Below are 26,838 nucleotides of genomic sequence, written 5' to 3' on the forward strand. Positions count from 1 at the left end.
CTGGCAGAGGGAGGAACATATGCAAGACTCAAAGGCAAAGAGAGCATAGATCATTTGGAACACTAAAAGAACTTGACAACAGGTCGGATGTAGAGTGGTGTGAGGAGTGGCCACAGGGGAGCAGAGGAGGCAGCAGAAGCCAGAGGTAAAGGTGTCTTAAAGTGAGAGAGTAACTGCATCTTAACCTGTTGGGTGCTCATTGTAAAGAGGAGAGTGATGGGGTCAGATTGCACAGAGGAGGCACTGTGTGGTGGTCAGGAGTACACACTCCAGGGCAGTGTTCCAACCTGAGTCTGCCAACGACTAGCAGGTTGCTAACCCCACTGTGTCCCAGTTTTCCTACCTGTAAAATGAAGATATTAACAGTAACTGCCTTCATAGATAGAAGATAGATTAGATTAGATTAGGATGGATGGATGGATGGATGGATGGATGGATGGATGGATGGATGGATGGATAGATAGATAGATAGATAGATAGATAGATGGATAGATAGATAGATAGATAGATAGATAGATAGATAGTACTTAGAACAGGGTCTGACACAGGAAATGCTGTCCAAGTATGCACTAGAAGATAGTATCTGAGAAGGCTCAGTCTGGTACCATGTGGGTTGGGTGGGAGCCTGGAGGCTGGAGAATAGGCTGAAGATGGCCAGTGGTGTGTGGAAGAGTCTAAGATGTAGGGATGAGGAAGAGAAAGGAGCTAAGGATGACCTCCAGGTCTCTGGCTATGGTGATTGGGTGCAGGCAGTGGCAGTCACTGGACTCGGACCCTGAAGCAAGGCAGGAGCTCATCAGAGTGGGAGCAGGCTCTGAGGCCTTTAGGTCTGGCTGTGCCTCATGTGTTGAATGTTATGAGAGACAGAGATGGCGAGGAGCATGAGAATCATGAGCATTGCTACCCTAGAATACATGCATGACTTGCAGTAGATTGTGAGCTCTGTTGTGGACCCCATTATGCACTGGGGGCTTTGGCAGGGTAAAGGGGAAGAAGAGCAAAAGCACAAGAATTGTCCTTCAGTTATGGCTTCTAATCCTGTCTGCTTTCTAGTACAGGCATATAGTCGTCACTCAATAAGTGTTTATGTTCATTCACACTTTGGGCCAAACACTGTTCTAGACATCGAGGATACAGCTGCAAAAAAAAAAAAAATGAAACAGATACAACAACCCCTGACCTCATGAAGTGGGTGCTCTAGCTGGGAATGGGTAGGCAATGAGCCAAGTAAATTATTAAAAAACAAATGATATAGCATTTGCAGCTTCAGATTGGGTGGTCACCAAGGAAGATCTCACTGGAAAGCTGATATTTGAGCAAAGACTTAACTTGGTGAAGGAGCAAGCCATGTGGCCATTTTGGAGAAGGGAGTTCCATCCTGTGGCAGGATTGTGCTTGCCGTGTTCAGGGGACAAGTGGGCCAGTGTGGCTGCGGGCAGAGAGCGAGAAAAAATGTGGTCTCAGATGAGGTCAGAGAGTTAAAGTGGGGAGGTGGCAGATCCCACAGGGCCTTGGAGGCCACTGTAAAATCTTGGGCTTTTTCTCCTGCGAGAGATGGGGAGCTGTGGGAGGGTTTGAGCAGATGAGTAACATGGTGGGGTTGGATGTAACAAGAATTAACAGAGCTTTCTTGGGCGTTGAGTACTGTCTGTAGGGAGACAAGGATGGAAGCAGGGAGATGAAGGAGGCGGCTACCGCAGTGGTCCAGGCTGGAGCTGATGGTGGGTGGACTAGAGTGGCAATGGTGAAGGTAGCAGGAAGTGTTGGTGTTTGGATGGATGAATGGACGAATGGATGGATGAATAATAGATGGATTGCTGAGAGAGACAGAGAAGAAGAGAAAAGCCTTGCCCCCAAAAGCTCACAGACTAGTTGGAGAGAGAAGAAAGCTACCTGGAGGGAGAACCAGACTCATGAAACAGTGCAGATGTGGTGCCTAATGAGTGTGTAGTCTGGAAGGGCAGCAAAAGGCCAGTGGAGTGAGAGGTTCCTGCGTCCTGGAGCACTGAGTAGAGACTCCCTCATGGGGGTGAGTCTTAAAGGATAAAGGGGCCTCTGTAATGAAAAGGAGGAGGATGGAATTCTTGGTGGAGGAAATGGCTTGAGCAAAACCTCCAAGGTTGGAATGACTGTGGTGTGTTCAGGGATGTTAGGAGACCCAGATGGGTGGAGCGTTGAGTGTGTGTGTGTGTGTGTGTGTGTGTGTGTGTGTGTGTGTGTAGGAAGGAAGAGGGAAAGGGGCTGGATGAGCACAGTGAGACCTGATTTGATTGAGGAGAGCTTTGAATGCCAAGCTGAATAATGGAGGCAACGGGACGCCATAGGGGGCTTTTGAGTAGACATATGTCAGTGTAGAAGGGTGAATTTCAGATTTTTAGACAGAATAGAGTAAGGAGAGGAGCTCTTAGAAATCATCTAGTCTAGGGCTTGTGGCAGAGCCCTGAGGTTTTAAGAAGGCATGTCAGGGGCTACCATGACAGGCACGGAGAGGCTGAGTGAATTGGGGTTCTTGCCACAATTCCTTTGCCTGAGATTCAACAAGAGCAACTGGATTACAAGCTGTGCAAAATTTCATTAGGAGAAACTAGTTAGTAGCTGGGCATGGTGGCAGGAACCTGTAGTCCCAGCTACTCAGGAGGCTGAGGCAGGAGAATCACTTTAACCTGGGAGGCAGAGGTTGCAGTAAGCTGAGACTGTGCTACTGCACTCCAGCCTGGACAACAGAGTGAGACTCTGTCTCAAAAAAAAAAAAAAAAAAAAAAAAGAGAAACTAGTCAGGACTCTTTCAGATACAAGTAACAGAAATCAACTCAAACTGGCCTAATTAAAAGGATTTTTTTTCCCTTGTAGCTAAAAAGCTCATGGATATCAGCTTCAGGAACACTTAGATCCAGGTGTTCAGCTGATGCTGGAAAGAATCTATGGCTCCCCAACTCTCAGCTCTGCTTTTTCCTTTTGGGCCTAGCCCCCAGAAGGCTTTCCCCTTGTAGGACTCTGACTGTCTGCCTTGTAGTATCTGACCTAGCAATACCACTAAAATAAGGGCTTCTCTTTTCCCAGAGTCTTAACAAAAATCATGGAATTGAGTGTTATGGACTCATGGTAACCCAAACCAATCACTGGGCCAGAGGGGACAGAGTACCCTCACTGGCTGGCCTGGGTTACACACCTACTCCAGAGCTATATTTGGAAGCTGCATTGACTGACTTATGACCAGAAGAAAGGGAAATAGATGAGGACATGTGAAATTGTGTGTGTGTGTGTGCATGCACACATGTGTATTTTTTCTTGCTGCCAAAAATTTTTCAAAAACTTGGAAAATCACAGATTATATTCAATCTCTTCATTACACAAATAAGGAGATGGAGGCACAAATGGGGATAGGAATTTGCCCAGGTTCTCCTAGGGCCTCAGTGAGAAAAGTTTTGATCCAGCGATTCTGAAGGGGGTGGTGAGAAGAGGGGTGTCAGAGGACCTGTCTTGGGTGGTGGTGAGGACTGTATACCTGTGACATAGCTGCTCAGGGACTGGATCAATGGGTGGATGACAAAATGGACAAATAAACCAGGACATCTTCCCACTAATGCCAGATGCTTGTGTGTTCTGCTTTCCAGAGAGTGCCTACTTGGACTTGAGCTCTGAGCAGAACCTCATCCAGGAGGTGACCGTGGGGGAGGGGCTCAACCTCAAAGTCATGGTGGAGGCCTACCCAGGCCTGCAAGGTTTTAACTGGACCTACCTGGGACCCTTTTCTGACCACCAGCCTGAGCCTAAGCTTGCTAATGCTACCACCAAGGACACATACAGGTACCACTTATCAGTTCCCATCTACACAGCCCTATAGCCAGATGGGGGATGCTTCAGCAAGAATCAGGACACTTGGCTCATGTCCCAACCTTGCTGTATGACCTTGAGCAAGTCCCTGTCCCTTTCTGGGCTTCACTTTCCCTGATTTCATGGAATCCCAATATTGGTTATCTGTGTTTGAGATCCGGATGAAATTGACTTACCTCTCCATCCCACATCCTTGGGATAGTCAACGCCCCACCCAAGGGTTCTACCATTTCTTGGGAGTGTGCATTCTCATGGCCCCTCAAGAACCCTCAGTCTCATTCATTTTCCTCTCTTGGGGCCAATCTAAATGCAGAAAACAGCCCCACTCACAGACACCCTCTTGATAATGACTGCCCAAGTTATCTGCCACATACACAGGCTTGGAGGGAGGGGAAGAGGGAATTAACATCACATAATCACAGATACATGAGATGTTCTTTAAAGGAGTGTATTAACCTAGCCCCGAGAATTTCTCATTGGCTGCTCTTCTCCGTAAGCTCAAAACTCTTCCCATGAAGTGCAATCTATAATAACTCGACACCCCCTCTTCTTGCATCTCTCCACTCCCATGATCCTGTGTATTTCACACACACATTTTAGAAATCTTTTTCCTGTCTGCTTATGAACTGTGGTCTTGGGGTCTTACTTTCTCATCCAAAGTGGCTTAAGCAGGTAGGTTCTAAATAAGAAAGCTTTGTCCCTAAGAGGAACATTCATATCAGGTATACCAGGTATTAACTCAGGTATTAAAATAGTTCTTTCTTTTCTTTTCCTTTCTTTCCTTTCTTTCTTTCTTTTTTTTTTTTAGATGGAGTTTCGCTCTTGTTGCCCAGGCTGGAGTGCAATGACATGATCTCGGCTCACTGCAACCTCAGCCTCCCGGGTTCAAGTGATTCTCCTGCCTCAGCCTCCCAAGTAGCTGGGATTACAGATGCCCACCACCATACCCGGCTAATTTTTGTATTTTTAGTAGAGACAGGGTTTCACCATGTTGGCCAGGCTGGTCTCCAACTCCTGACCTCAGGTGATCAGCCCGCCTCAGCCTCCCAAGGTGCTGGGATTACAGGTGTGAGCCATCGTGCCTGGCCTAAAATAATCATTCATACCCTGCCCTTTCAGAATGAGACAGTACAGCCTGATTAAGGGTAGTGAATGTGTGGTGTGCATGCCACACGCATTCTCATTCATTTTTCTGCAACTCTCTTCTGCAGAGTGTAGATGTGGCCTCAGAGTCCTCCTCAACACAGGCCCCAGGCAGTATTTCCAGCATAGTTGGCTCTTGAGAGATCTGTTTGCCATCCCTGCGTGGATCCCTTAGACTAACTCCACAACTCTTTGGGATTCTGGTTCTAGCTCCGGAAGCACAAACCTCACTGATTCCCAGAATCTTGCTTGCCAATTGTCAGAAGCAACAAGGATGTTTTCTTGTCCTCACCTTCCTCCTCTCAGTTCCCTTCTGGTCCTTTCTGGCCAGGTCTCTGTCTTCCTCTCATTTAAAGCAGAAGTTCTGAATTTGGAATCTGTACGCCCTTTGGAGGGGGCTGGTCCATGGATGGGTTTAATGGGTCCATAAGCCACAGAGGCATTGAGGAAAGGAACACGAGATCCCCTAAAACACAGTAGTCTGGGCCCTTTCAGCATAAGGGCAGACAAGCCCGGACTCCAAACAGCCACAGAATTTTAGTTCATGTGGTGGGTGTGTTCATAATGGTGACTTTCAATCATCCAAAAAAGTCCAATTCTTTTTAGTTAAAGGGGTGGAGGTATCTCAAGAACTGACCTGGACAGAGGGCTTCTATATGCCCAGGGTCTGGCTGGATGAGACTGCTCTCTGAATACCATGGATTTTAGTCCAGTAGTAGCTGCAGACATTTCCCAAGCAAGAACTGGCCATTTGCTATAATTTTTAAAATTTTATTTATTTTGACAGTGAACTGGGGGACTTTTTAAAAAACGTATTTATTACCTAAACAACACATGTTCATTGTGGACAAATTGTAAAATAGAGATAAAGAATAAAACAAAAAATTTCCCAGAATCAGCCAAGGATGATTTTTGTTGTCAGTTTTCGCTCCCGAGCCTTTTCTGTAATAAAGGGTACCATTAAATTGAATGCCCACAAAGAGTCAAATTCTGTGTCAAGCACCCTAAATACATATCCCTTTAATCCTCAGGCCAAGCCTGTTAATTAATTACCATCGATATCACTCACAGCAAAGGAAATGAGGGATCAGAGAGATTAAGTACTTGTCTAAGGTCACACAGCCAAGAAACGGCAGCACCAGGACTTGAACCCCAGTCTCTGCAGCAACATGGCTTAGAACCCAGGGCCCTACATCCTGCCTCTTTTTCTTTTTCTCAGTCTCTCTTGGCAAGGTTGGCACTTCAGGGATTTTTAGCAGGGATTGCAGCTTTCATGAAAGCTTAGTTCAGTGACAGTGGTCAACGTAGGGGACCTGTGACATGCCTCCCAGCGTCATGAAGACATCACCGCTATTAAACCTCAGGAAAAAACCACTTTCAGATAAGAAAACCAACTGAGGAAATAGGATTGATGGTTTTTGCATGTCTCAATGGCACCCTGCCTGAGTACCTCGCTTACCCAAGGCCATTGGACCCTGGATATTTTACCAAAACTAAAATAAACCCCTTTAAGGCTGTTATCTGACTGCAATCCTGTAGGGGCCGTACTAGGCTGGGGCTCACCAGGACCACCTGATTCTCTCCCGCAGGCACACCTTCACCCTCTCTCTGCCCCGCCTGAAGCCCTCTGAGGCTGGCCGCTACTCCTTCCTGGCCAGAAACCCAGGAGGCTGGAGGGCTCTGACGTTTGAGCTCACCCTTCGATGTGAGTGCTGGGGCGGAGCGCCGCCTGGGGTGGAGTCCCTGGGACTGCCTGGAGGGATGGGGTTGATGGGGGCAGGGCACAGGGAAGGAGGTACTGACTGGGAGGTTGGGAGGTGGCGGGGAGAATGTGACTTGGGGCCTCCTCGTCTCTTCCTCAGACCCCCCAGAGGTAAGTGTCATATGGACCTCCATCAATGGCTCCGGCACCCTTTTGTGTGCTGCCTCTGGGTACCCCCAGCCCAACGTGACATGGCTGCAGTGCGCTGGCCACACTGATAGGTAAGTGGGCTCCACTTACCTCCCTCACCTGGGCTCAGGGGCTGGGCACCCTGTGAGTGGGAGGGACATGCTGGCACTGGGAACCCTGAAGCTCTGAGCCACAATCTGCTTTTCCCAGGTGCGATGAGGCCCAAGTGCTGCAGGTCTGGGACGACCCACACCCTGAGGTCCTGAGCCAGGAGCCCTTCCAGAAGGTGACCGTGCAGAGCCTGCTGACCGCTGAGACCTTAGAGCACAACCAAACCTATGAGTGCAGGGCCCACAACAGCGTGGGGAGTGGCTCCTGGGCCTTCATACCCATCTCCGCAGGTGAGCGGGAGCCTTTGCACCCCCTACCCCACCCCGGCTCCTTTAGGTGGAGACGGGAGTCGGTCCTGGAAACTGCCCACCCCACCCCCAACCCACCCTGCCGAGGGAGCTGGGGTCAGATCCACCTTTGGAGCAGATCCTAGCAATACCAAGATCTACCTCTCTGGGCCAATCCAAGCCCCTCCTGCCCGGCAGGTCTCCTGAAGCAGTAGGATGGAGCAGTCTCTGCGAAAGCGGAGAGAAAGCAGCCTGAAGAAACTGGCCCCCACTCTTATCCCTGCACTCTAACTCATGCATTAATTCACAAGGATGTGCAGGCATTATGCGCCATGTGCCAGGGACGTGCCCTATGCAAGGAAGCAGTGCCTCCCCAGAGCTTAGAGTCTGATGAGGGAGGCAGGCAATGAGCAAGGAAACAGTTCATCTCCAGCTCAGGGCCAGCTCACGACGGACTTCTCCAACTCTCCCCTCTTGCTCCAGACACAGTCTATCCATTTGAGGTTGCTGTGCAAGAGGCTGCTCCGGGGAATGATGCCCGGCCCTGTGCACAACACAGGCTGCCCCTCTCTGCTTTACACAAAGGCTCCTCACCAGCTAGTTCTGTGATTCTCAGAGGCCCACAGCATCCTCAGGCTTTTGACAGCCAGGCTCTGGTACCCACTGTGTGCCAGACTCTGGCCTCTGCCTGGCTCAGAGGTGGTCACTCGTGTCCCCAGCTGCTGACCTTGGACAACTGCTACCGGGGTCCAACTGCATGCAGGTGCCTGTGGCCACTCTGGGTCTCACTGCTGGAGGTTGTATATTATAATAAAGCCAACATTTTGTTGAAGGCTTCTGCTGCGCCAGGCACTGTATTAAGCTCTTTACAGGGATTATCTCGATTAACTCCTACAAACCTAGGAAATAAATACAATTTTCCCTAGGCTCAATGTCACACACCTCCTAAGTGGCACAGGTGAAATTTGACTGCAGACCTAAGTTATTGATCTGAGTAAGGAAGTGGAAATTATGTCCTCCAAAACATCACAAGAACTAGGATTATAGATCCAGGGAAGAGGAGAGCCTGGGACCACAAGCCTGGCTTGCTAGACCCTCAGAAGGGCTGTGTGATTCCAAAGGGCATGCGGGGAAGCTGCAGGGGAAATGCAGGAGAGGAAGGTTGCAGTGTGACCTCCAGAAGGCCTTTCTGACCGAGCTTCCTGGAGGTGTAGCGCGCTCATCGTCTCCCGTCACTGAGGGTGTGCACGCAAGCCATGGCTGGGCACCAGGCCAGGCTCCTGCGGAGAGGTTTCTTACACTGGCAGAGGGTGAGACTGCATGACCCCAGAGCCTCCCTACTCCCAGCAACAGGAGGCTGTGACTCCGGACAGGGTTTGGGGTGGACGTGAGCAGAGCTGGAGAGGCCGTCCTCTTCTTCTCTTGGGGAGGGTCTGCAGGAGAGGCCCCAGAGGCTTCCAGTGGGGGATGCTTCATTCAGTCAACAAGTATTTATTGAGCACCCACTGTGTGACAAGCAGTGTGCAGGCCTGACCTCATCAGGGAGGGGGCTCGGAGGCGCCCCTGCCTGCTCACTGCTTTGCTTCATGCCTTCCAGGAGCCCGCACGCATCCCCCGGATGAGTTCCTCTTCACACCGGTGGTGGTCGCCTGCATGTCCGTCATGGCCTTGCTGCTGCTGCTGCTCCTGCTGCTATTGTACAAGTATAAGCAGGTGAGCCGGAGCGGAGTGGGGCTGCCAGGTGTCTGAGTGAGCCAGATTTGGACAGTACCCCCAGGCTGCATGGATTCACCCTTCCTCCTCCTCCTGTCAGTCAGTCAGCTAACAGCTCTTTAGTGGGTGCCTACTGTATGCCAACATAGCCAGTTGCTGGGTGGCCTCTGAAGCTCTGCCTTCATAGTGTTTACCGTCTAGTGCGAGAGACAGGTGCTAATCAAATAGCCATGAAAGCAAGGGCACACCTGTAATCCCAGCTACTTGGGAGGTTGAGGCAGGGGGATCGCTTGAGGCCAGGAGTTAGGGACCAGCCTGGGTGATACAGCCAGATCCCAGCTCAAAAAACAAAACAAAAAGGCATGAAAGCAAGGGCATGGATTATAGAGTGAGGAGAGGCTATGAGGAGAGGAACGGCATTCCGGGGCAGCCTAGACCTGGGATTCTCTCAGCCCGGGGGTGTCCTGGCACCCAGCACAGGACAGAGGAAATGGACATACAAGGGTGGTGTCCCCTGGGCCAGGTCTGAGCCCTGCCCTAAGTAGCACATGGTCTAGTGAAGGCAAGAGCCTGTGGCCATCCTCTTCATTATTTCATGTTACTGTCCTATTAGTCGAAGCTGCCATTTAGTGCATGTTGCACAGGTAGTATGCTCCCTGTCACTGCCTGCTCAGTATATGATAGTGATTTGAGGGGTATTTTTCTGTAGCATGTTACCTGCGTCATCTCATTTAACGCCCTCAGCAACCATTGTATGCAGCTAGCATTAGCCCATTTTACAGAATTGTAAACTGAGGTTCTGAGAGGTTGGGACAGTTGCCCTTGTCTACAGCTGGTCAAAGACAGAGTCTGGTTTTTAACCCTGAGTGGGGGACTCACTCCAAAGCATGTCCCAATCATTACATGAAACATTGACTCATCTTATTTTACCCTCACAAGAAGCTGGAGGCAGGAAGTATACTAGTCAGTATCTTACCCATCAGGAAGCTGAGGCTCAGCAAGGTTAAGAAACCCCCCAAGGGGCTGGGGGATATGATTGGCACTGGGCCCCAGGGGCTTCTGTCCCTAGAGCCCATGGCCTCCACCACCTGCCCGACCACACAAAGACCATGTGCAATGTGATCAGAAGCTGAGAGGACCAGGCCAGAGGGCTGTGGGAGGTCAGAAGTGGAGGCACTTTTCAGGCTGGTGGGTAAGGGAGACTGCCTGGAGGAGGTGGCTTGGCATTAGTGGGATGGGCTTTGGAGGATGAGGGATGCAGCAGGGGAGATGAGACTCAGGGAAAGGGTATCTCTGGGGGAGAAGGCAGAGTGTGCAGAGGGGCAGGCAAGGGGAAGACCAGGGTGGGGTTGGGTGTCTGAAGGGTTGGACCCCACCCTGTCAGTCCAAGGCCGTCAGTGGGTTTGAACAAGGGAGTGCTGTGATCAGGGGCTGAATGACCCACCTTGTGTCCCCTTGGCTACCTTTTCTTCCCCACACCTCCCTGGGGCTTTTGTGAGAAGAAGGCTTGAAGTGGGCAGGGTGGGAGGGATGTTGGGGGAGCCCTAGGGGCACATGGCTCTCTACTCCTGCCAGCACCCAGCATGAGAAGGCTGCTCTGAGGGCATCCCCGGTCAAGACCTCGGGATCTAGGTCCAGCTCTGACACTGTTTTGCCATGTAACCTCGGTTGACTCGCTATCCTCTCTGGGCCTTAGTTTCCCCTCTTGTACCATGGGTCTGGGTGCTCTTTAACAACCCCTCCTCCTCTGACAAGCCGAGAGCCCACTGGTGGTCTACTTTAAGAACCGGAAACTTGGACTTCAGTGAATCTGGGTCTAAATACTGCCTCTGCCAAGTTCTGGCTATGGGATGATGGGAAAGTTGGTGTGTCTAAGTTTCTTCTCCATTTGTAAAATGGGATCATTAACAGCCTGTTGTGAGGGATCCCGTACCACAACGCATATAGAGGACTGAGTGGGGTGCTGGACCAGACAGTCTCTGTGATAGGAGCTGCACACTCTTGTCCCAGGAGGAAGTTCGTTGGGGAACCAGAGTTAGCTCATGCATCTTGGGATGGTGGAAGGGAGGGGGAGGTCTGAGGTTGGGCATCATCTCCTTGACTACATACCCAAAGCAGTTGTTTGGCCCAACCCACCCACCTCCAGGGACAGGACCTTACTCACCCTTGGGGCCGCCCGTTCCTTCTCTGAGCAGCTCCAATTTTTGCAAAGTTCTTCCTTACATGGAACTGAAAACTGCCTCAGTGTCCACAGAGCTGCCAGGACAGTCATGCAGAGATTCCAGAGAAGGGCCTAGGGCCCCCTGCAGCCCTTTCTGCCTTGGGCTGGCCAGCCCCCTTGGCTGTGGTTTAGGAACTCTGTATCTTCTCTCTGCGGGACCATTTTTGGAACATGTCACCTCCACGCTTCCTGTCCAGGAAATTCAGCTGCCCCTGGAGCCCATGCAAGGCCTCGAGAACACTTGCAGCTACCCTCCTCCCCTATACCCATTCACAGGCCCTTTAGCTCCAGGCTGAGGTGTCCACCCGTGGGACCAGACTTTGAGGGGTCAGGATGGTCATGCCCCTGCCTCAGTGCCTGCCCTCCCATCCTCCTCTGCCTTGCTCCATGAGGTTTGGAGCCTTGCTCCTTCACTGGGGACTCAGCCCAGCCTCTCCTCATTGCCCAGGCCTGGGGAAAGAAGTGGCCTGTGGGGAGGGTTTGTTCTGCCTCAGGGCTGAGTCATCATCTTTCTGTCCCCGGAGTGACCACAAGGGGGGCTGTGGGGGAAGAGAAAAGGGCAGGAGTCAGCAGGCTCCCCTGGAGGAGGAGGCACACAGGGAAATGGCTGAGGCAGCAGAGAAGCGAGGGTCCAGGGAGGCCGCTGGAGGGACCACGATCCTGGGAGCTGGAACTGAGCTCTGAGGAGGGACAGGAGGGTCCCCAAAGATTCCACTGGGAATTGTTCAGATCGCCACCTTCCTGGAATGGAGAACATCCACCCACCCAGAACCAGCAGGCCTAGATGGGGAGGGGACTGGGGCTTGGTCTCCATGCCCCCTTCGGTGGGGAGGAAGGGAGGAAGTCGGGGTGGACCTGGAGCTTAGGCCCATTGCAAGGGATCAATGGGGTGATGTGCTTCAAGTATCTAGCCCAGCGCCCCACTCCCAGGCAGACCTCAGGAAGAACTCGCTGCCATCATGACAATCACGTCCACCCTTCTCAGGAAGCCTGGCCCATCCCCACCTCTTGATCTCACTCATAGTTCTTTGGAAGAGAGGCTGCCTCTGGGTAGATGCCCATGAGCCCTTTCCAGGGATGGCACAGGTGCCCTGGGAGGTTTACAGGCCCAGCAGGGGCAGAGGAGGTTCCGGAGGCAGGCGGAAGGCAGCTTGGTCTGCTTCCAGGAATACGAGCCTAGGATTCAGAGATCTGAGAATCCAGCCAAACCTCTTCCTCCTTGATCCCCTCCCTTTCAACAGTGCCCCCTGCCCAGCTGGGGGCAGGGAGGGGCTGACTCAGCCCAGCTGCAGAGGGACAGAGGAACAAGAAGTGGTGAGGAGAAAAAACAGTCTTGGCCACAGAGGCTCCTAGAGATGGAAGTGGCCGGGAGAGGCTGAAGAATCCCCTCCTCGCCCTGTGGCTGTCTTTTGGGCTGGGAAGGTGCCCACGGGCAGGATTTGGATCCTCGGAGGCTTGGGAAGTTCTTCGCCCTGTGTCCCATTTCAGCCTCTCTCCCAAGCTACACCACAGAGGCTCTGAAGTTCATCTGTAGTCCACCCTCCCGAATCAGAGCCCGGAAGTTAGTTCCTCATTTCTAATTGCAGTCTTTTCTCCCTAACTACCAGCTAGAAGTTCTTCCTGACGGTTAGCTGGAATCTTTCTCCGTCTCTCTCTCTCTTTAAAAATGTCAACATTTTATTTTTGATTCGGGGGTAGATGTGCAGGTTTGCTGCATGGGTATGTTTCGTGATGCTGAGTTTTGGGATATGGATGCCATCACCTGGTACTGAGCATAGTACCCATAGTTTTCCAACCCTCACCTACTCCCACCCTCCCTGCTTTAGTAGCCCCCAGTGTCTGTTGGTGCCATCTTTATGCCCATGTGTACTCAATATTTAGCCCCCACTTAGAAGTGAGAACTTGTGCTATGTAGGTTTTCTGTTCCTGTGTTAGTTTGCTTAGGATAATGGCCTTCAGCTGCACCATGTTGCTGCAAAGGACATGACTGGAATCTTTTCTCTCAACCACGACTCGCAGCTAAAGGCCAGCCTCCTCCCCAGCACCGGCCCACACTTCCTTTAAGCTTCTAACTCGGGTGCCCAGGGAAGGAGCCCAGCTGCAGGCACAGCCAAGCTGGTCCCATCCCCAAGGCCTGGCCGGAAAGAGTTGCTCTGCTGACCCAAGGCCTCAGTGTCCTCCACCGCCCCAGCCCAGCTTCCACTTTCTCCCTCAACTTGGTCTTCCATCAGCACTTCTCATGGGCAACCCTTAGCATGGTGCTCCCCCTCAGTAGCTGCCCTCTAGGCAAGAAAGCAGGGGCAGCCATTCCTCCTCCCCACATCCTAGGGCTGTGCCTCCCCTGGCTGGGTGGTAACAGCATGGAGAGCCTAAGGAAGGAAATCGGGTCTTTCCAAAGGTCCTGGTCCTCCCGAATCTATCTAGTGGGCAGGGTCTGTCTCTCTCTCTCTCAACAAGATAAAGACAAGGCTGGGTGCGATGGCTCACACCTATAATCCCAGCCCTTTGAGAGGCCTAGGCAGAAGGATTGCTTGAGTCCAGGAGTTTGAGCTTAGTGAGCTATGATCGTGCCACTGCACTCTGACATGGGTGAAGGAGCAAGATCCTGTCTCAAAAAAGTCAGATGGTGACTCACCTGTGTCAAACTCTCAGGGTCTCTCGCTGCTTGGCCAGGTGTAGTAGCTCACGCCTGTAATCCTAGCACTTTGAGAGGCCGAGGCAGGCAAACTGCTTGAGCTCAGGAGTTCAAGACCAGCCTAGGCTGCGACAAGGCCCCGTCTCTACACAAATTAGCCAGGTGTGGCGCCACACGCTTGTAGTCCCGGCTGCTTGGGAGACTGAGGTGGGAGGATTGCTTGAACCTCAGGGGTCGAGGCTGTAGTGAGCCAAGACTGCCCCACTGCATGCCAGCCTGGGTGACAGAGATCCTGTCTTGGAAAAAAAAATCTCAGAAGGGAACCCACTTACCTTATCATAGCCCTCAAGACCTTCCTGCTTCTGGAACCTTCCCCCCTACTTCCCTCAAGTCATGATGGCTGCCTTCCTGTAGCTCAAACTTGGCAGGATCGTTCCCATGTCAAGTATACAGTATTTCCATGCACAGTTCCTGGAAAATTCTTCCTCTGATGGTCACATGGCGGGCTCTTTAGGGGCCCTTCCCTGACTTTATTTTCTTCGTAGCACCACTTGAGAATTTCCTACATATGTATTTATTTGCGTTTAATGCCTCTCTCAGCCACTAGAATGCAAACTCCATGGAGGGGCAGGGACTTTGCCCTGTTCAACTTTGAATCAGCGGTGCCTGACACAAATAGACACTCAAGAAAGTATGTGGATGGGCTACTATTATTCAGCCTTAAAAAGGAAGGGAATTCTGATCTATGCTGCAACGTGGATGAACCTTGAAGCCATTACGCTGGGTGAAATAAGACAATCCCAACAGACACATGCTGTGTGAGTCCACTGAAAGGCAGTGCCTAGAGCAGTACAATTCACAGAGACAGAAAGCAGAATCATGGTTGCCAGGGGCTGGAGGAGGCAAAGGGGAGTTGCTCTTTAATGGGAACAGAGTTTCAGTTTTGCAAGATGAAAAGAGCTCTGGAAATTGGTTGTACAACAATGTAAAATGTAATTGACTTGATACTACTGAACCATACACTTAAAAATGGTTGATATGATAAATTTTATGTTTTACCACAATTAAAAATATATATATATTTGGATGGGAGGGTGGGTGGGTAGATGGATGGACAGATGAATGGATGGATAAGATCTCAAGTCCCACCCTCCCTCCTGGCTCAGGAATTATCAGATTATCAGCGATATCAAGGCCCTCAGAGGTTGTCCTGTCCAAGGTCTTCAATACACAAATAGGGAAACTGAGGCTTGGAGAAAGGAAGGTCACACAAGAAGGCAGAGTCAAGAAGGAACATGCTCTCATGTCCTCTCTCAGCCCAGAGCAGGCCTCGCCCTGCCTTCTCCCACTGGGTGCCTCGGGACTGCCCACACCCCTGCTCTTAGGGGTCGGAGATGAGGTCCACAAACTGCCTGCCAGCCCCGACTGCCATGTGCTCCCTTCCTCTTCTGCAGAAGCCCAAGTACCAGGTCCGCTGGAAGATCATCGAGAGCTATGAGGGCAACAGTTATACTTTCATTGACCCCACGCAGCTGCCTTACAATGAGAAGTGGGAGTTCCCCCGGAACAACCTGCAGTTTGGTGAGACGGCAGCTCAGCACCCCACACCTTCCTATCACAGGGCCTGTGGGGATTGCAGGGGGCCTGTGGGCCTTTGGACAGAGGCCCTTTGGTGCCCTGGGACCTAAGGGACCTGTGTGTGTGGCAGGTAAGACCCTCGGAGCTGGCGCCTTTGGGAAGGTGGTGGAGGCCACAGCCTTTGGTCTGGGCAAGGAGGATGCTGTCCTGAAGGTGGCTGTGAAGATGCTGAAGTGTGAGTGATGGGAGGGGATGAGGGAAGGGATGGGGGGTGGTAGATGCTGGGGGTGGACTGGCCCTGGTGTCACAAGAGGCATTGCCCACGTTTCAACCTGTTGAAGCCTGGGGGACAGAGCTCAGGGGTGAGGACTTGAGTTTTCTTGTGAGCTCCAGGCGCCCTCTGACTCCTGGCTCCAAGAAGGTCTGGGTCACCCTTTAGTTGTGAAGGGGCTTCTGACTGAGTTCCAAAAAGGCTGTGGGTGCAGAGAGGTCACCTAGGACCGTGGCTTGGCCACAGTTTGGCTTCCTGTCACCTGAAGACCAACTCAGTGACAGGCCCATCCCTCTTCTCTCTCTCTGCCATCTGTGTGTCTGCATTTTTCCTTCTTCTTTTCGCTTCTGGCCACTCTGGGTCTCGGGGTATGCCCTGCTTGCTCCCCTGGGTCTTTGCATTTGGTCCCCATGTATCTGTGTGGTGCTCTGTGTCCTGCCCTCTCCCCGTCTGTGGGACCTGTGGTTCCTTCTCCCAGCCACGGCCCATGCTGATGAGAAAGAGGCCCTCATGTCTGAGCTGAAGATCATGAGCCACCTGGGCCAGCATGAGAACATTGTCAACCTTTTGGGAGCCTGTACTCATGGAGGTAAGGGCCTTGGGGCTCATGGGGCCAAGGTCTTGGGGCCTCTGGGGGATCTGAGGGCCCCAGGGCTACCTTGTTCCATCTTCCCCTTCTCAGGATCCTACTGATCCAAGTGCCAGTGGGATCCTGGTCACAGCATCCCTTAAACTCCTGGGCCCATCTCCTGGACTAGTCAGGAGCTGCACGGGCAGCTCAAGGCATAGAGACTGATAGGGAACATCAGAGCCCCTGGAGAAGGAGATGAACATGCAAGCTCCTAGGCCCTGCTTCCAGGGAGCTGGATCCTGTGGGTCTGCAGTGAAGCCCCCTGTCTACCTCTTATGAAGCCTCCATTCAAGGATGCTTGGACACTCTCCCCAGGGCCCACAAAGGTGCCCCAGGCTTTGTTGGAACTCCAAGTGCCCCACATCCTCTTCACCGATAGCAGCTCTGACCTACACTGAGCCGCCACAGCTTTCCTTTGAAGAAATAATTCTTGGGCTACATTTTTTTTAAGGCCTTTTTTTTTGTTGTTTTGTTTTTTCTTGAGACGAAGCCTTACTCTTACCCAGGCTGGAGTGCAGTGGCGTGATCTTGGCTCACTGCAACCTCTGTCTCCCGGGTTCAAGCGATTCTCCTGCCTCAGCCTCCTGAGTAGTTGGAACTACAGACGCCCGCCACCACGCCTGGCTAATTTTTGTATTTTTGTAGAGATGGGGTTTCACCATGTTAGCCAGGATGGTCTTGATCTCCTGGCCTTGTGATCCGCCCACCTTGGCCTCCCAAAGTGCTGGGATTACAGGCACGAGCCACCACACCCCACCAAAGCCATCTGTTTTAAACAGATGGAACTACTGAGGCACAGGGAAACTTGCTCAGAGCCAGGGATAGAAGTCAGCTGTGCTGAGTCCCGGTCCAGTGGCCTCACTGCCCCCAGTCCCATGCTCCTGTTCACACAGGGGAGCAGTCAGCACCTCCCTCACCCCATACCCTTGGCTGCTTTAGGCCCTGTACTGGTCATCACGGAGTACTGTTGCTATGGCGACCTGCTCAACTTTCTGCGAAGGAAGGCTGAGGCCATGCTGGGACCCAGCCTGAGCCCTGGCCAGGACCCCGAGGGAGGCGCTGACTATAAGAACATCCACCTGGAGAAGAAATATGTCCGCAGGTAGCCCCTGGCAAAGGATAAGAAAAAGGCCAGGTCTGGGAGGCGGGCGGGACCCGAGTCTGTCTTCCAAGCCAGCTCGGGGTTGGATGGCTAATGATTGGGTGGCTATGCGGCCCTCACCTGCCACCTGTGTCATGGGAAGTAGCCACCCACAGGTTTTATGGGCACCTCTGTTTCTCTACTCCTTTTCCCCTTCATTCAACAAATATTTGAACATCTACCATGTTCTGGGAGTGTGGAAGGCAAAGATGGGCAGCTCATAGTCTGGTGGAGACATACATGCATTAATGAAATCACCACCCAGTGTGTGTAAAAGATCAACTGAGATCTGTGCTTGGAGCCCTAGTAAGAGATGGGCAGATGTGGCTGGGTGTGGTGGCTCACACCTGTAATCCCAGCACTTTGGGAGGCCAAGGTGGGTGGATCACCTGAGGTCAGGAGTTTGAGACCAGCCTGACCAACATGGTGAAACCCTGTCTCTACTAAAAATACAAAATTAGCCGGGCGTGGTGGCGCATGCCTGTAATCCCAGCTACTCAGGAGGCTGAGGCAGGAGAATCGCTTGAACCCTGGGAGGCAGAGGTTGCTGTGAGCCAAGATCACACCATTGCACTCCAGCCTGGGCAACAAGAATGAAACTCCGTCTCAAAAAAAAAAAAAAGAGAGATGGACAGATGTGGGGAGAAGTCTCCTCTTTCGCCCATAGCCCGTGCTGGCGATGCAGAGCACCTGTTCCAACTAGAAGCAGCCAATATCAGTGTCCCACATTCCCATGGGGGAGTGGGGACAGGGTGTGTTAACTGTTGGATGACAGGAGACAAAACAGCATGATTGTGGCCAGGTCCCCGGCCCACTTGGACCTGTTTCCCCAGCCAAGCTGTCAGTGTTGAACCTCTCAGGGTCTTTCCGGCTCTGTTGTTCTGTGGTGCTGTGATTCCTGGAAGCCATCCGGAACAGAGCCATCCGACAGACAGAGTCACATGGGGAACCAAAGAGAGGAAGTGGGGAGATTAATGTCACACATGAGTCAGGGGCAGAGGTGGAGCCTGGACTAAAATCCTGCTCTCTTGACTTCCAGTCCAGGAGTCACCCAAGCCACACTGCTGTCCTGGAGGCCTCTGTCTCAGGGGCTTGTGGGGCCAGGACAGGATCAGAACAAGAAGGGTGTACACTGTGCCCTCATCCTAGATACTGTCAGCTGCCATGCCCCAGGAGGCAAAAGAGAAGGAGGCCCTGTCTTCACCCAGGGTCCTAAAAATGGGGGCCTGGCAGCATCACTTCCTCTTCTGATTCTCTGACACTTCTATGAGGGTGGCACACACTAGGCCTCTGAAGATCACATCAAAATGAGCACCAAAGGAAAGTATTAGCTTCCGTCTTCAAATACGCAGATGGGGAAAGTATTCCCAGAGTGGGGAATTTCAAAGGCAAATGGCCTGTAAAAGGATCCCAGGCTGTTAACAGAAGTATAGTTTCTACAACAAGGGAGTGGAAGATTTTGCCACGGTCAGATTATAAAGAAAACATTGGTTTCTCCTTCTGGGAACACTAGAATATGGACATTGTCAAGGTATACATCCCTAGTGCAGACGGGACAGAAGGGAGAGAGAAATCCTATCTGGTTGGAACGTTAGGAGCAGTAGTGCTTCAATCTACAGTAGTGCTTCTCAAATTCTCTACCCCGTGTGCTCTCATAGGCATCTCTTTTTTTTTTTTTTTTTTTTTTTGAGACAGAGTCTTGCTCTGTCGCCCAGGCTGGAGCGCAGTGGCCGGATCTTGGCTCACTGCAAGCTCCGCCTCCCGGGTTTACGCCATTCTCCTGTCTCAGCCTCCCGAGTAGCTGGGACTACAGGCGCCCGCCACCTCGCCCGGCTAGTTTTTTGTATTTTTTAGTAGAGACGGGGTTTCACTGTGTTAGCCAGGATGGTCTCGATCTCCTGACCTCGTGATCCGCCCGTCTCGGCCTCCCAAAGTGCTGGGATTACAGGCTTGAGCCACCGCGCCCGGCCAGCATCTCTTGAGGACTGCTGGAAGTGCACCACCTCAGGCCCACCCACCCAGGCCTGCTGATTCAAAATCTGCATTGCAGATTCCCGGGGTGATTTACCTGCACATGAACTGGTGTTTAAGCAGCACTGCTCTAGACCTAGACCAGTGGGCCTCAGCTTAGACGGTACTTTTGTGATCCCCTGGGGAGATTTAAATCTGTGAATGACTGTTTTGCCCCTAGAGTTTCTGAAGTATTAGTAATTAGCCTGGTCCTAAAAGCTCCCGAAGTGATTTTAATGTGAAGCCAGGGGTGAGAGGCACTGTCTAGAGAGGACTCAAGGGGCCCTAGGATATGCCCCGATTCTAGTAGGGCTATTATGGGGAAGAGGACTCTAACTTCTCTGTGGCCCTTGAGGGTAGAGCAAGGGCTAGGAGGAAAATCTCAGGGGCAGATTGGCATTAGGAACAGTGAAGAACTTTCTCGCAGGCAGAGCTGCCCCAAACCAGAATGGGTTGTAAGCTCCCTCACCCGGGCCAGCCAAGCAGAGACCAGATGGAGTGTACACAAAGGGAGGTTCCAGTTGACCATGGGATGGCAGGTGGTCAAGGCCTGAGCTGAGCAGTGCAGTGATGGGGACTGACCCCTGCCCTCCAACCCTCTCTCCTACGTAGGGACAGTGGCTTCTCCAGCCAGGGTGTGGACACCTATGTGGAGATGAGACCTGTCTCTACTTCTTCAAATGACTCCTTCTCAGAGCAAGGTGAGGAGGCCTCAGGGCCAGGCCCCATTTGCTTGATAAGGGAAAAGGAGAAGGGGCTGCTGGGGTGAGGGGTGGGGAGTGTGGCAGGGCTGCCCTGATGCCTCTTCCCACTCTAGACCTGGACAAGGAGGATGGACGGCCCCTGGAGCTCTGGGACCTGCTTCACTTCTCCAGCCAAGTAGCCCAGGGCATGGCCTTCCTCGCTTCCAAGAATGTGAGTAGGAACCTGGCCCTGGCTCGTAGCCACCCAGGTCTGTGTTCTGGGGAGGCTGAATGAGTGACGATGGGGAGGAGGAAAGGGGAAAGGGGAACTTGGGGGCACGGGGTAGGGGAGGAGACAGAGTGCGAGAGTCATTTGGGCAGCAGCTGCAAGGGTGAGTGGGAGAAAGCTGTGTCCAGGGCTGGAGCTCCGGGGCTGGGCACCTGTGTCCCCAGTGTGAAGATGAAAAAGGGTACCAGGCTTTTTTTTTTTTTTTTTTTGAGACTGAGTCTCGCTCTGTTGCCCAGGCTGGAGTGCAGTGGCGCAATCTCGGCTCACTGCAACTTCCACCTCCCAGGTTCACGCCATTCTCCTGCCTCAGCCTCCCGAGTAGCCGGGACTACAGGCGTCCGCTACCACGCCCGGCTACTTTTTTGTATTTTTAGTACAGATGGGGTTTCACCGTGTTAGCCAGGATGGCCTTGATCTCCTGACCTCATGATCCGCCCGCCTCGTCCTCCCAAAGTGCTGGGATTACAGGCATGAGGCACCGCGCCTGGCCCAGTACCAGGCTTTTTTCATTTGTTTTTGCTAAATAGTGTATAAAAGACAACAGTGGTCCCTGCTCATGAAGCACATGGTCTGGTGGGGATAATGGAAGCTTCCTCATAGAATTTTGAGGATATTAGATAATGTATAAAGTGCACTCAGCCTAGGAAGAAGTGCCAGGGAATGGGAGTTCTTGCCATCTTCCTTAGAACAGATTTGGGAGTCAGTGGTTTGATTGCTGGCTCTGCCACCTGCTCTGTGACTTTAAGCAACTATTTAAATTCTGTGCCTGTTTCTACACCTATAAAAATGGGTGTAACAATGTTTGAAAAAAAAAAAAAAGGGTTCAGTGTGTGCAGAGTTTAGGGAAGGGCCTGGCAGACAGCAGCTGCTATGATCAGAAATAATGGTAGGGTTTGGAGACTACTGCTCTGCACAGAAGCCCTCTGCTTCTGGGGCCTGAGCGGACCACTCAGAGGACAAAGCGCGAGAAGGGCCATGGCTGCTCAGGGTAATGGCGGTTTCTAAGCATTAAATGATCAGACCATGCTACACGTTCTTAGATCCTGGGCCCTGGTAGAAGGTATAGACAAGGGTTTATGGTAAAGGACCAAAACTGATGTCTATTCCAACAGGGACCCCAAAGCCATCTGGGGCCCTCCCTGCCATCCTCCTCACCTCAGGTTAAGGTAGGAGACGGCCCAAGACTAACCCTGCAGTGCTTTCCCTCAGTGCATCCACCGGGATGTGGCAGCGCGAAATGTGCTGTTGACCAATGGGCATGTGGCCAAGATTGGGGACTTCGGGCTGGCTAGGGACATCATGAATGACTCCAACTACATCGTCAAGGGCAATGTAAGTGCTGGGAGGGCTTGGGCCAGGCTGAGGAGGGGGTGAAGAGTCAGGGCCCAAAATAACTGGGGACTGTTATCCCAGGCCCGCCTGCCTGTGAAGTGGATGGCCCCAGAGAGCATCTTTGACTGTGTCTACACGGTTCAGAGCGACGTCTGGTCCTATGGCATCCTCCTCTGGGAGATCTTCTCACTTGGTGAGCCACTGGGCCCACTCCAGGCAGAGCCTAGGGCTGGCTCCTCTGGTTGCCCCACTGGTGGACAAAGATGTTTGGTGCCCAGGACACAACAAGGATTGTGAGAGTGCAGGAATGGGCAAGGGTCTCCAAACCCAGCATTGCAGTTTCTGCAGGGCGGGGCAGACCCCCTGCCCCTGACAGGCGCTCCTTTCTGGCTCTTCCCTCATTTGTCTCTGCTCAGTTGCTGCTACCTGTTACCCTCCTTTGTCACTGTTTCCCTCCTTTGCCTGAAATCTACAGACCCTTGAAGATGCAGCTCTCTACTACTAGGCTCTAGTAGAAAGAACTCCCATTTCCTGAGGACTTGTCCCCAGTTCTCAAATACCCTGCTCCAGCACCCTCATAACCACCCGACTGTCCCCACTTTAACGATACACAACTGAAGCTTTGGTTTTACTGATCCCAAAGCCTGTGCAAGAATTCTTGTTTGGCGTGATAAGGCCTGGCTGGAGGCTCACACGTTCCTAAAGCCTAAGCCTGCCACACAGTGGATAAGAGCAGCTGCTGTTGCAGTGTTGTCAAGTAGGACCCCTCAAACCCAGTCTAAGATGTGTGTGGGTGTGCGGGAACGGGGAGAGGACAACAGGCATGGCCTCTTACCTGATCTCGGCCTTTGCAGGGCTGAATCCCTACCCTGGCATCCTGGTGAACAGCAAGTTCTATAAACTGGTGAAGGATGGATACCAAATGGCCCAGCCTGCATTTGCCCCAAAGAATATGTAAGCGAAGGGATCCCAGGGAGGGAAAAGGACACCCCAGGCTTTCACTGGAACGGGATGGAAGGCCGTGTGGCCCTGATCTTTCCCTGTCCAAAATGTTCCAGGGTCAGGCTTTCTCTCTCCCACAGTGGGCACAAGCCCCTTCTGAGTTCAAGGTATGAGCGATGTTCTCAGAGAAGCAGCTGTCTGTTAGGGCTGGTCCGAAATGACCACTTTTCTTTTTCTTTTTCTTTTTTTTTTTTTTTTTTTTTTTTTTTGAGACATCTTGCTCGTAGCCTAGGCTGGAGTGCAGTGGTGTGTACGATAATAGCTCACTGCAGCTTCAATCTTCAGGGCTCAAGCAATCCTTTGGCCTCAGCCTCCCAAGTAGCTGGGACTACAGGTGTGCACCACTAAGCCCAGCTATTTAAAAAAAATTTTTAGTAGAGATGGGATCTCATTATGTTGTCCAGGCTGGTCTTGAACTCCTAGCCTCATGTAATCCTCCTGCATCAACCTCCCAAAGTGTTGGGATTATAGGCATGAGCCACTGTACCTGTCCCTAAACTCGGACTTTTAAGAGACTGTTATTACAGTGACCCTGAGGATACCAAAAGGGCCTCATCTGTCAAAATGAGGGTGATGAGAGTACCCTTCTGCAAGGGTTACTGTGAGGATTAAATGGTAAAGCATGCCAAGGACCTGGCACAGGTTTTATACTAAAATTACTTTTGACTGGGTTTGGGGACCTCTGCTGGGTAGGTCTCCCTAGGGGTGTGTGTTAACGACCCCGGACCCTAGAGAGCTGCACATGGGCATCCTCTGTCCTATCTCCAGATACAGCATCATGCAGGCCTGCTGGGCCTTGGAGCCCACCCACAGACCCACTTTCCAGCAGATCTGCTCCCTCCTTCAGGAGCAAGCCCAAGAGGACAGGAGAGAGCGGGTGAGTGGGGTGAGGCTTGGGGTGGGTGGCCGGTAAAGCAGGTTGGGCTGGGCCTGATGGATCTGGACTGACAGTCTCTGGTCTCTCCCACCCTCAGGACTATACCAATCTGCCAAGCAGCAGCAGAAGCGGTGGTAGCGGTAGCGGCAGCAGCAGCAGCAGTGAGCCGGAGGAGGAGAGCTCTAGTGAGCACCTGGCCTGCTGCGAGCAAGGGGATATCGCCCAGCCCTTGCTGCAGCCCAACAACTATCAGTTCTGCTGAGGAGCCGACGACAGGGAGCACCACTCTCCCCTCCTGCAAGCTTCAACTTCTCCACGGACGGGGTGACGTGGGGAGAACACACAAACTCTGCCTTCGGTCATTTCACTCAACAGCTTGGCCCAGCGCTGAAACTTGGGAAGGTGAGGGATCCAGGGGAGGTCTGAGGATCCCACTCCCTGAGCGTGGGCCATCACTGCCAGTCAGGGGCTGGGGGCTGAGCCCTCATCCCCTCTCCCCTACCGTTCTCATGGTGTTGGCCTCGTGTTTGCTATGCCAACTGGTAGATGTTCTACATCTCCTTTCCTAATATTCTTCTCTTAATGGAAGTGGACTGACTTTATGCCTGTGAAGTCCCCAGGAGCTACACTGCTACTGAGAAAACCAGGCTCCTTGGGGCTAGACAGACTGGCAAAGAGTTGAGCTCTTCCTCTCCGAGAGGCGCAGCAAGAGCAGCAGATGCTCACAGACTACACTCAGCTCAGGCCCCTTGGGGCAGGATGGCTCCTCTAAGAATCTCACAGGACCTCTTAGTCTCTGCCCTACAAGCCTTCTTCACTCCACAGCCCTACCCCTCCTACCCCAGCACTGGTACTGCTGTGATGAGCCAAGTGGCAGCTAAAAGTTGGGGGTGTTCTGCCCAGTCCCCTGTCATTCTGGGCTAGAAGGCAGGGGACCTTGGCATGTGGCTGGCCACACCAAGCAGGAAGCACAAACTCCCCCAAGCTGACTCATCCTAACTAACAGTCACGCCGCGGGATGTCTCTGCCCACATTAAACTAACAGCATTAATGCAGTCAGCCTCTGGTTCTTTGTGCCATATGAGCGCCTGCAAATTCCCTGGAACTTCTTTCCCTCCCGCCTTCACATGCAGTGACGAGCTCATGTCTGTGGCGCTTGACCACACTGTGCACGGAATTGACTCCTGCTTCACCAAAACCAGATAATTTAATAAACTTTATTCTTGTTGGGGGAAGAGAGAAGGAGGGGGAAAAAAGCCACCTACTCCACTCCTCTCAATAAATTAACACATGGCCAATTCCCAGGCCCTAAACAAACCCTGGGCACTTGAGCCAGTCCTGCTGTTTCCTTATGGCCCAGTCTGCTTCCCCTTCACAGAAGGGAGTTTTTCCTACTGCTGCCAGGTTATGTCATGGCCAGGGACCACATCCTGTCTGTGGAGAGGGTCCCAGGCCCAGAGAGGATGTTGGCTGCAGCAGCAGTGGCCAGGGAAAGGAGGAAGGGGACGCTCTTCCTCAAAGCTTGGGGGCGGAGAGGACAGTCCTGGAAGAGAGCTGTGGCTGACTGTTCCTCAGCTTCCCCCAAATGTGGGTACAGGAAGAGCAAGAGAGAAATGTATCCCTCCTTCAGGGAGAATCAAGAGCCCAAAGGGACCCCTAGTCAAAGGCAGGCCACCCCAGGCCCCTAGTCAAAGGCAACAGGCTAAGCAATTCATGAGACTGGGGGCGCTGAAACCAGGGCTCCTCAGGAGTGGGAGAGACCTGAGCAGCCTTCCCACCTAGTGCTGGGACTCATGCCTTAGCCCACCCAGGATCTCTACCCTGACCCACAGCAGGCCCCACGGAAGCCACCAGCTACCAGCCTTTCCCTCAGCCTCCCCTCCCTCCATTAAACATACCATGTCCCCCAAGTGTTCTCTCGGGGCCAGAAGAGATTTCCTGGCACCACTCCTGACCTGTGGAGGGTTGAGAACCGAGGACCCTGGGTCCCACCATGCTCAGGGAATGGAAGCTCTTTGGTCAGTCCCAGCAGTCAGAGGCCCTGCCCACAGGAGACCACTTCTGCAGGTCCCCTGGATACCTCTGCCTCAGGCAAGGGCCTTACTATGGCTTGAGAGATGGTATAGTCCCTGTACAACAGCCTGGCTTATTCTGCCACTGTGGCCACCTCCTCTTCTTCACCCTCCTCCTCTGTCTCTGTCTTGATCTGAGCAACCCCAAGGCGGTAGAGGGTGTCACGAATGACCACCTCACCAGGCTGGCAGCTCTGTACAATGTCATGGATCTGACGATTGACAATCTCGCGGCTGGTGAGGAAGTCCATGAGGCGGTTGTAGAGGTAATAGTGAGTGGCATTGTCGAAGGCAATGGGCCGCTGGCGGACACTGTTTGGTTTGCTGTCCACGATGGAGGCCAGGATGGTTGCGTAGGGTGCCAATTCAGGGCACAGCGCCAAGGAGTGGTGCCCAGTACTGGGGTCGCCAGGATTGGGCTGTGTGCCCGCATGGACGATGCGCCGTGTGGCAGTCTTGGTGACTGGGTGCTGGATAGAGTGCTCAGTTTCTGTCATGTCCACAGTATAATGCTGGTCCAAGAGCTCTGGGCAGGACACACTCTAGAAATGAGAATGCCTTTTGACAAGAAGGAATGACTAAGGGGGAACCCATCTGGTGATAACAAGCACTGTAGGCTCAGCCAGCCCTGTCTGAATCCTAACATCACCATGTACTGTGCCTCCTAGGCCAACCCCCGCCCCCCAGTGCCTCCATTTCCTCATGTGAGAACAGGGACAGTAACAGTGGCCACCTTCCAGAGCAGATGTTGGATTACTTGGGCTGTTATTGCCCCCGGTCCATTCAGGCCAGGGGCTGCAGGGGAGCAGAAAGATAAGGCTCTGACTAAGGTTAAAACACTTTGCTCGGGTCCCCGGCATGCTCATGGAGCCAGTGAGCCCCAGGGAGTAATGACAACAATGACTCCTCCAAGGCAAAGCCAGAGGCCTTCACTTCCCATAATGCATCCTGGCTGGGGCACTCAACCCTTGTTATTCTTCCGGAACTTCTTCCTAATTATCAGTTCTGACATCTATTTCAGCAGAGGACAAAGGTTGGCTTTGGAGGGTACATGACTGGTGAAAAATACTGTCTGGTACAATATACCAAGACACAGAAACAAGAGCTCTGCCACTAA

General features: G+C 52.4%; 2 protein-coding genes across 8 annotated transcripts in view; one reads left to right on the forward strand and one right to left on the reverse strand.

Annotated features, from left to right (window-relative positions):
* The window catches only part of CSF1R (colony stimulating factor 1 receptor), a 61,007-nt gene extending 36,302 nt beyond the window's left edge, over window positions 1-24,705 (forward strand). The window contains exons 7-22 of the mRNA XM_050793633.1: window positions 3,615-3,807; window positions 6,567-6,682; window positions 6,840-6,960; window positions 7,079-7,269; window positions 8,864-8,979; window positions 15,290-15,416; window positions 15,544-15,648; window positions 16,163-16,273; window positions 17,255-17,417; window positions 20,079-20,167; window positions 20,284-20,381; window positions 21,648-21,770; window positions 21,852-21,963; window positions 22,625-22,724; window positions 23,541-23,649; window positions 23,747-24,705. Coding sequence (XP_050649590.1) covers window positions 3,615-3,807; window positions 6,567-6,682; window positions 6,840-6,960; window positions 7,079-7,269; window positions 8,864-8,979; window positions 15,290-15,416; window positions 15,544-15,648; window positions 16,163-16,273; window positions 17,255-17,417; window positions 20,079-20,167; window positions 20,284-20,381; window positions 21,648-21,770; window positions 21,852-21,963; window positions 22,625-22,724; window positions 23,541-23,649; window positions 23,747-23,911 — 2,039 coding nt within the window. The 3' untranslated portion in view covers window positions 23,912-24,705. The remainder of the gene's footprint in view (window positions 1-3,614; window positions 3,808-6,566; window positions 6,683-6,839; window positions 6,961-7,078; window positions 7,270-8,863; window positions 8,980-15,289; window positions 15,417-15,543; window positions 15,649-16,162; window positions 16,274-17,254; window positions 17,418-20,078; window positions 20,168-20,283; window positions 20,382-21,647; window positions 21,771-21,851; window positions 21,964-22,624; window positions 22,725-23,540; window positions 23,650-23,746) is intronic.
* Window positions 24,706-24,852: 147 nt separating this feature from the next.
* The window catches only part of HMGXB3 (HMG-box containing 3), a 53,022-nt gene continuing 51,036 nt past the window's right edge, over window positions 24,853-26,838 (reverse strand). For all 7 annotated transcript variants that reach the window (XM_050793628.1, XM_050793622.1, XM_050793623.1 and 4 more), the window contains one exon: window positions 24,853-26,263. In XM_050793628.1, coding sequence (XP_050649585.1) covers window positions 25,796-26,263 — 468 coding nt within the window. In that variant the 3' untranslated portion in view covers window positions 24,853-25,795. The remainder of the gene's footprint in view (window positions 26,264-26,838) is intronic.

The sequence above is a fragment of the Macaca thibetana genome, chromosome 6 (assembly GCF_024542745.1).
Source record: "Macaca thibetana thibetana isolate TM-01 chromosome 6, ASM2454274v1, whole genome shotgun sequence".
In the NCBI taxonomy this organism is placed as follows: Eukaryota; Metazoa; Chordata; class Mammalia; order Primates; family Cercopithecidae; genus Macaca; species Macaca thibetana.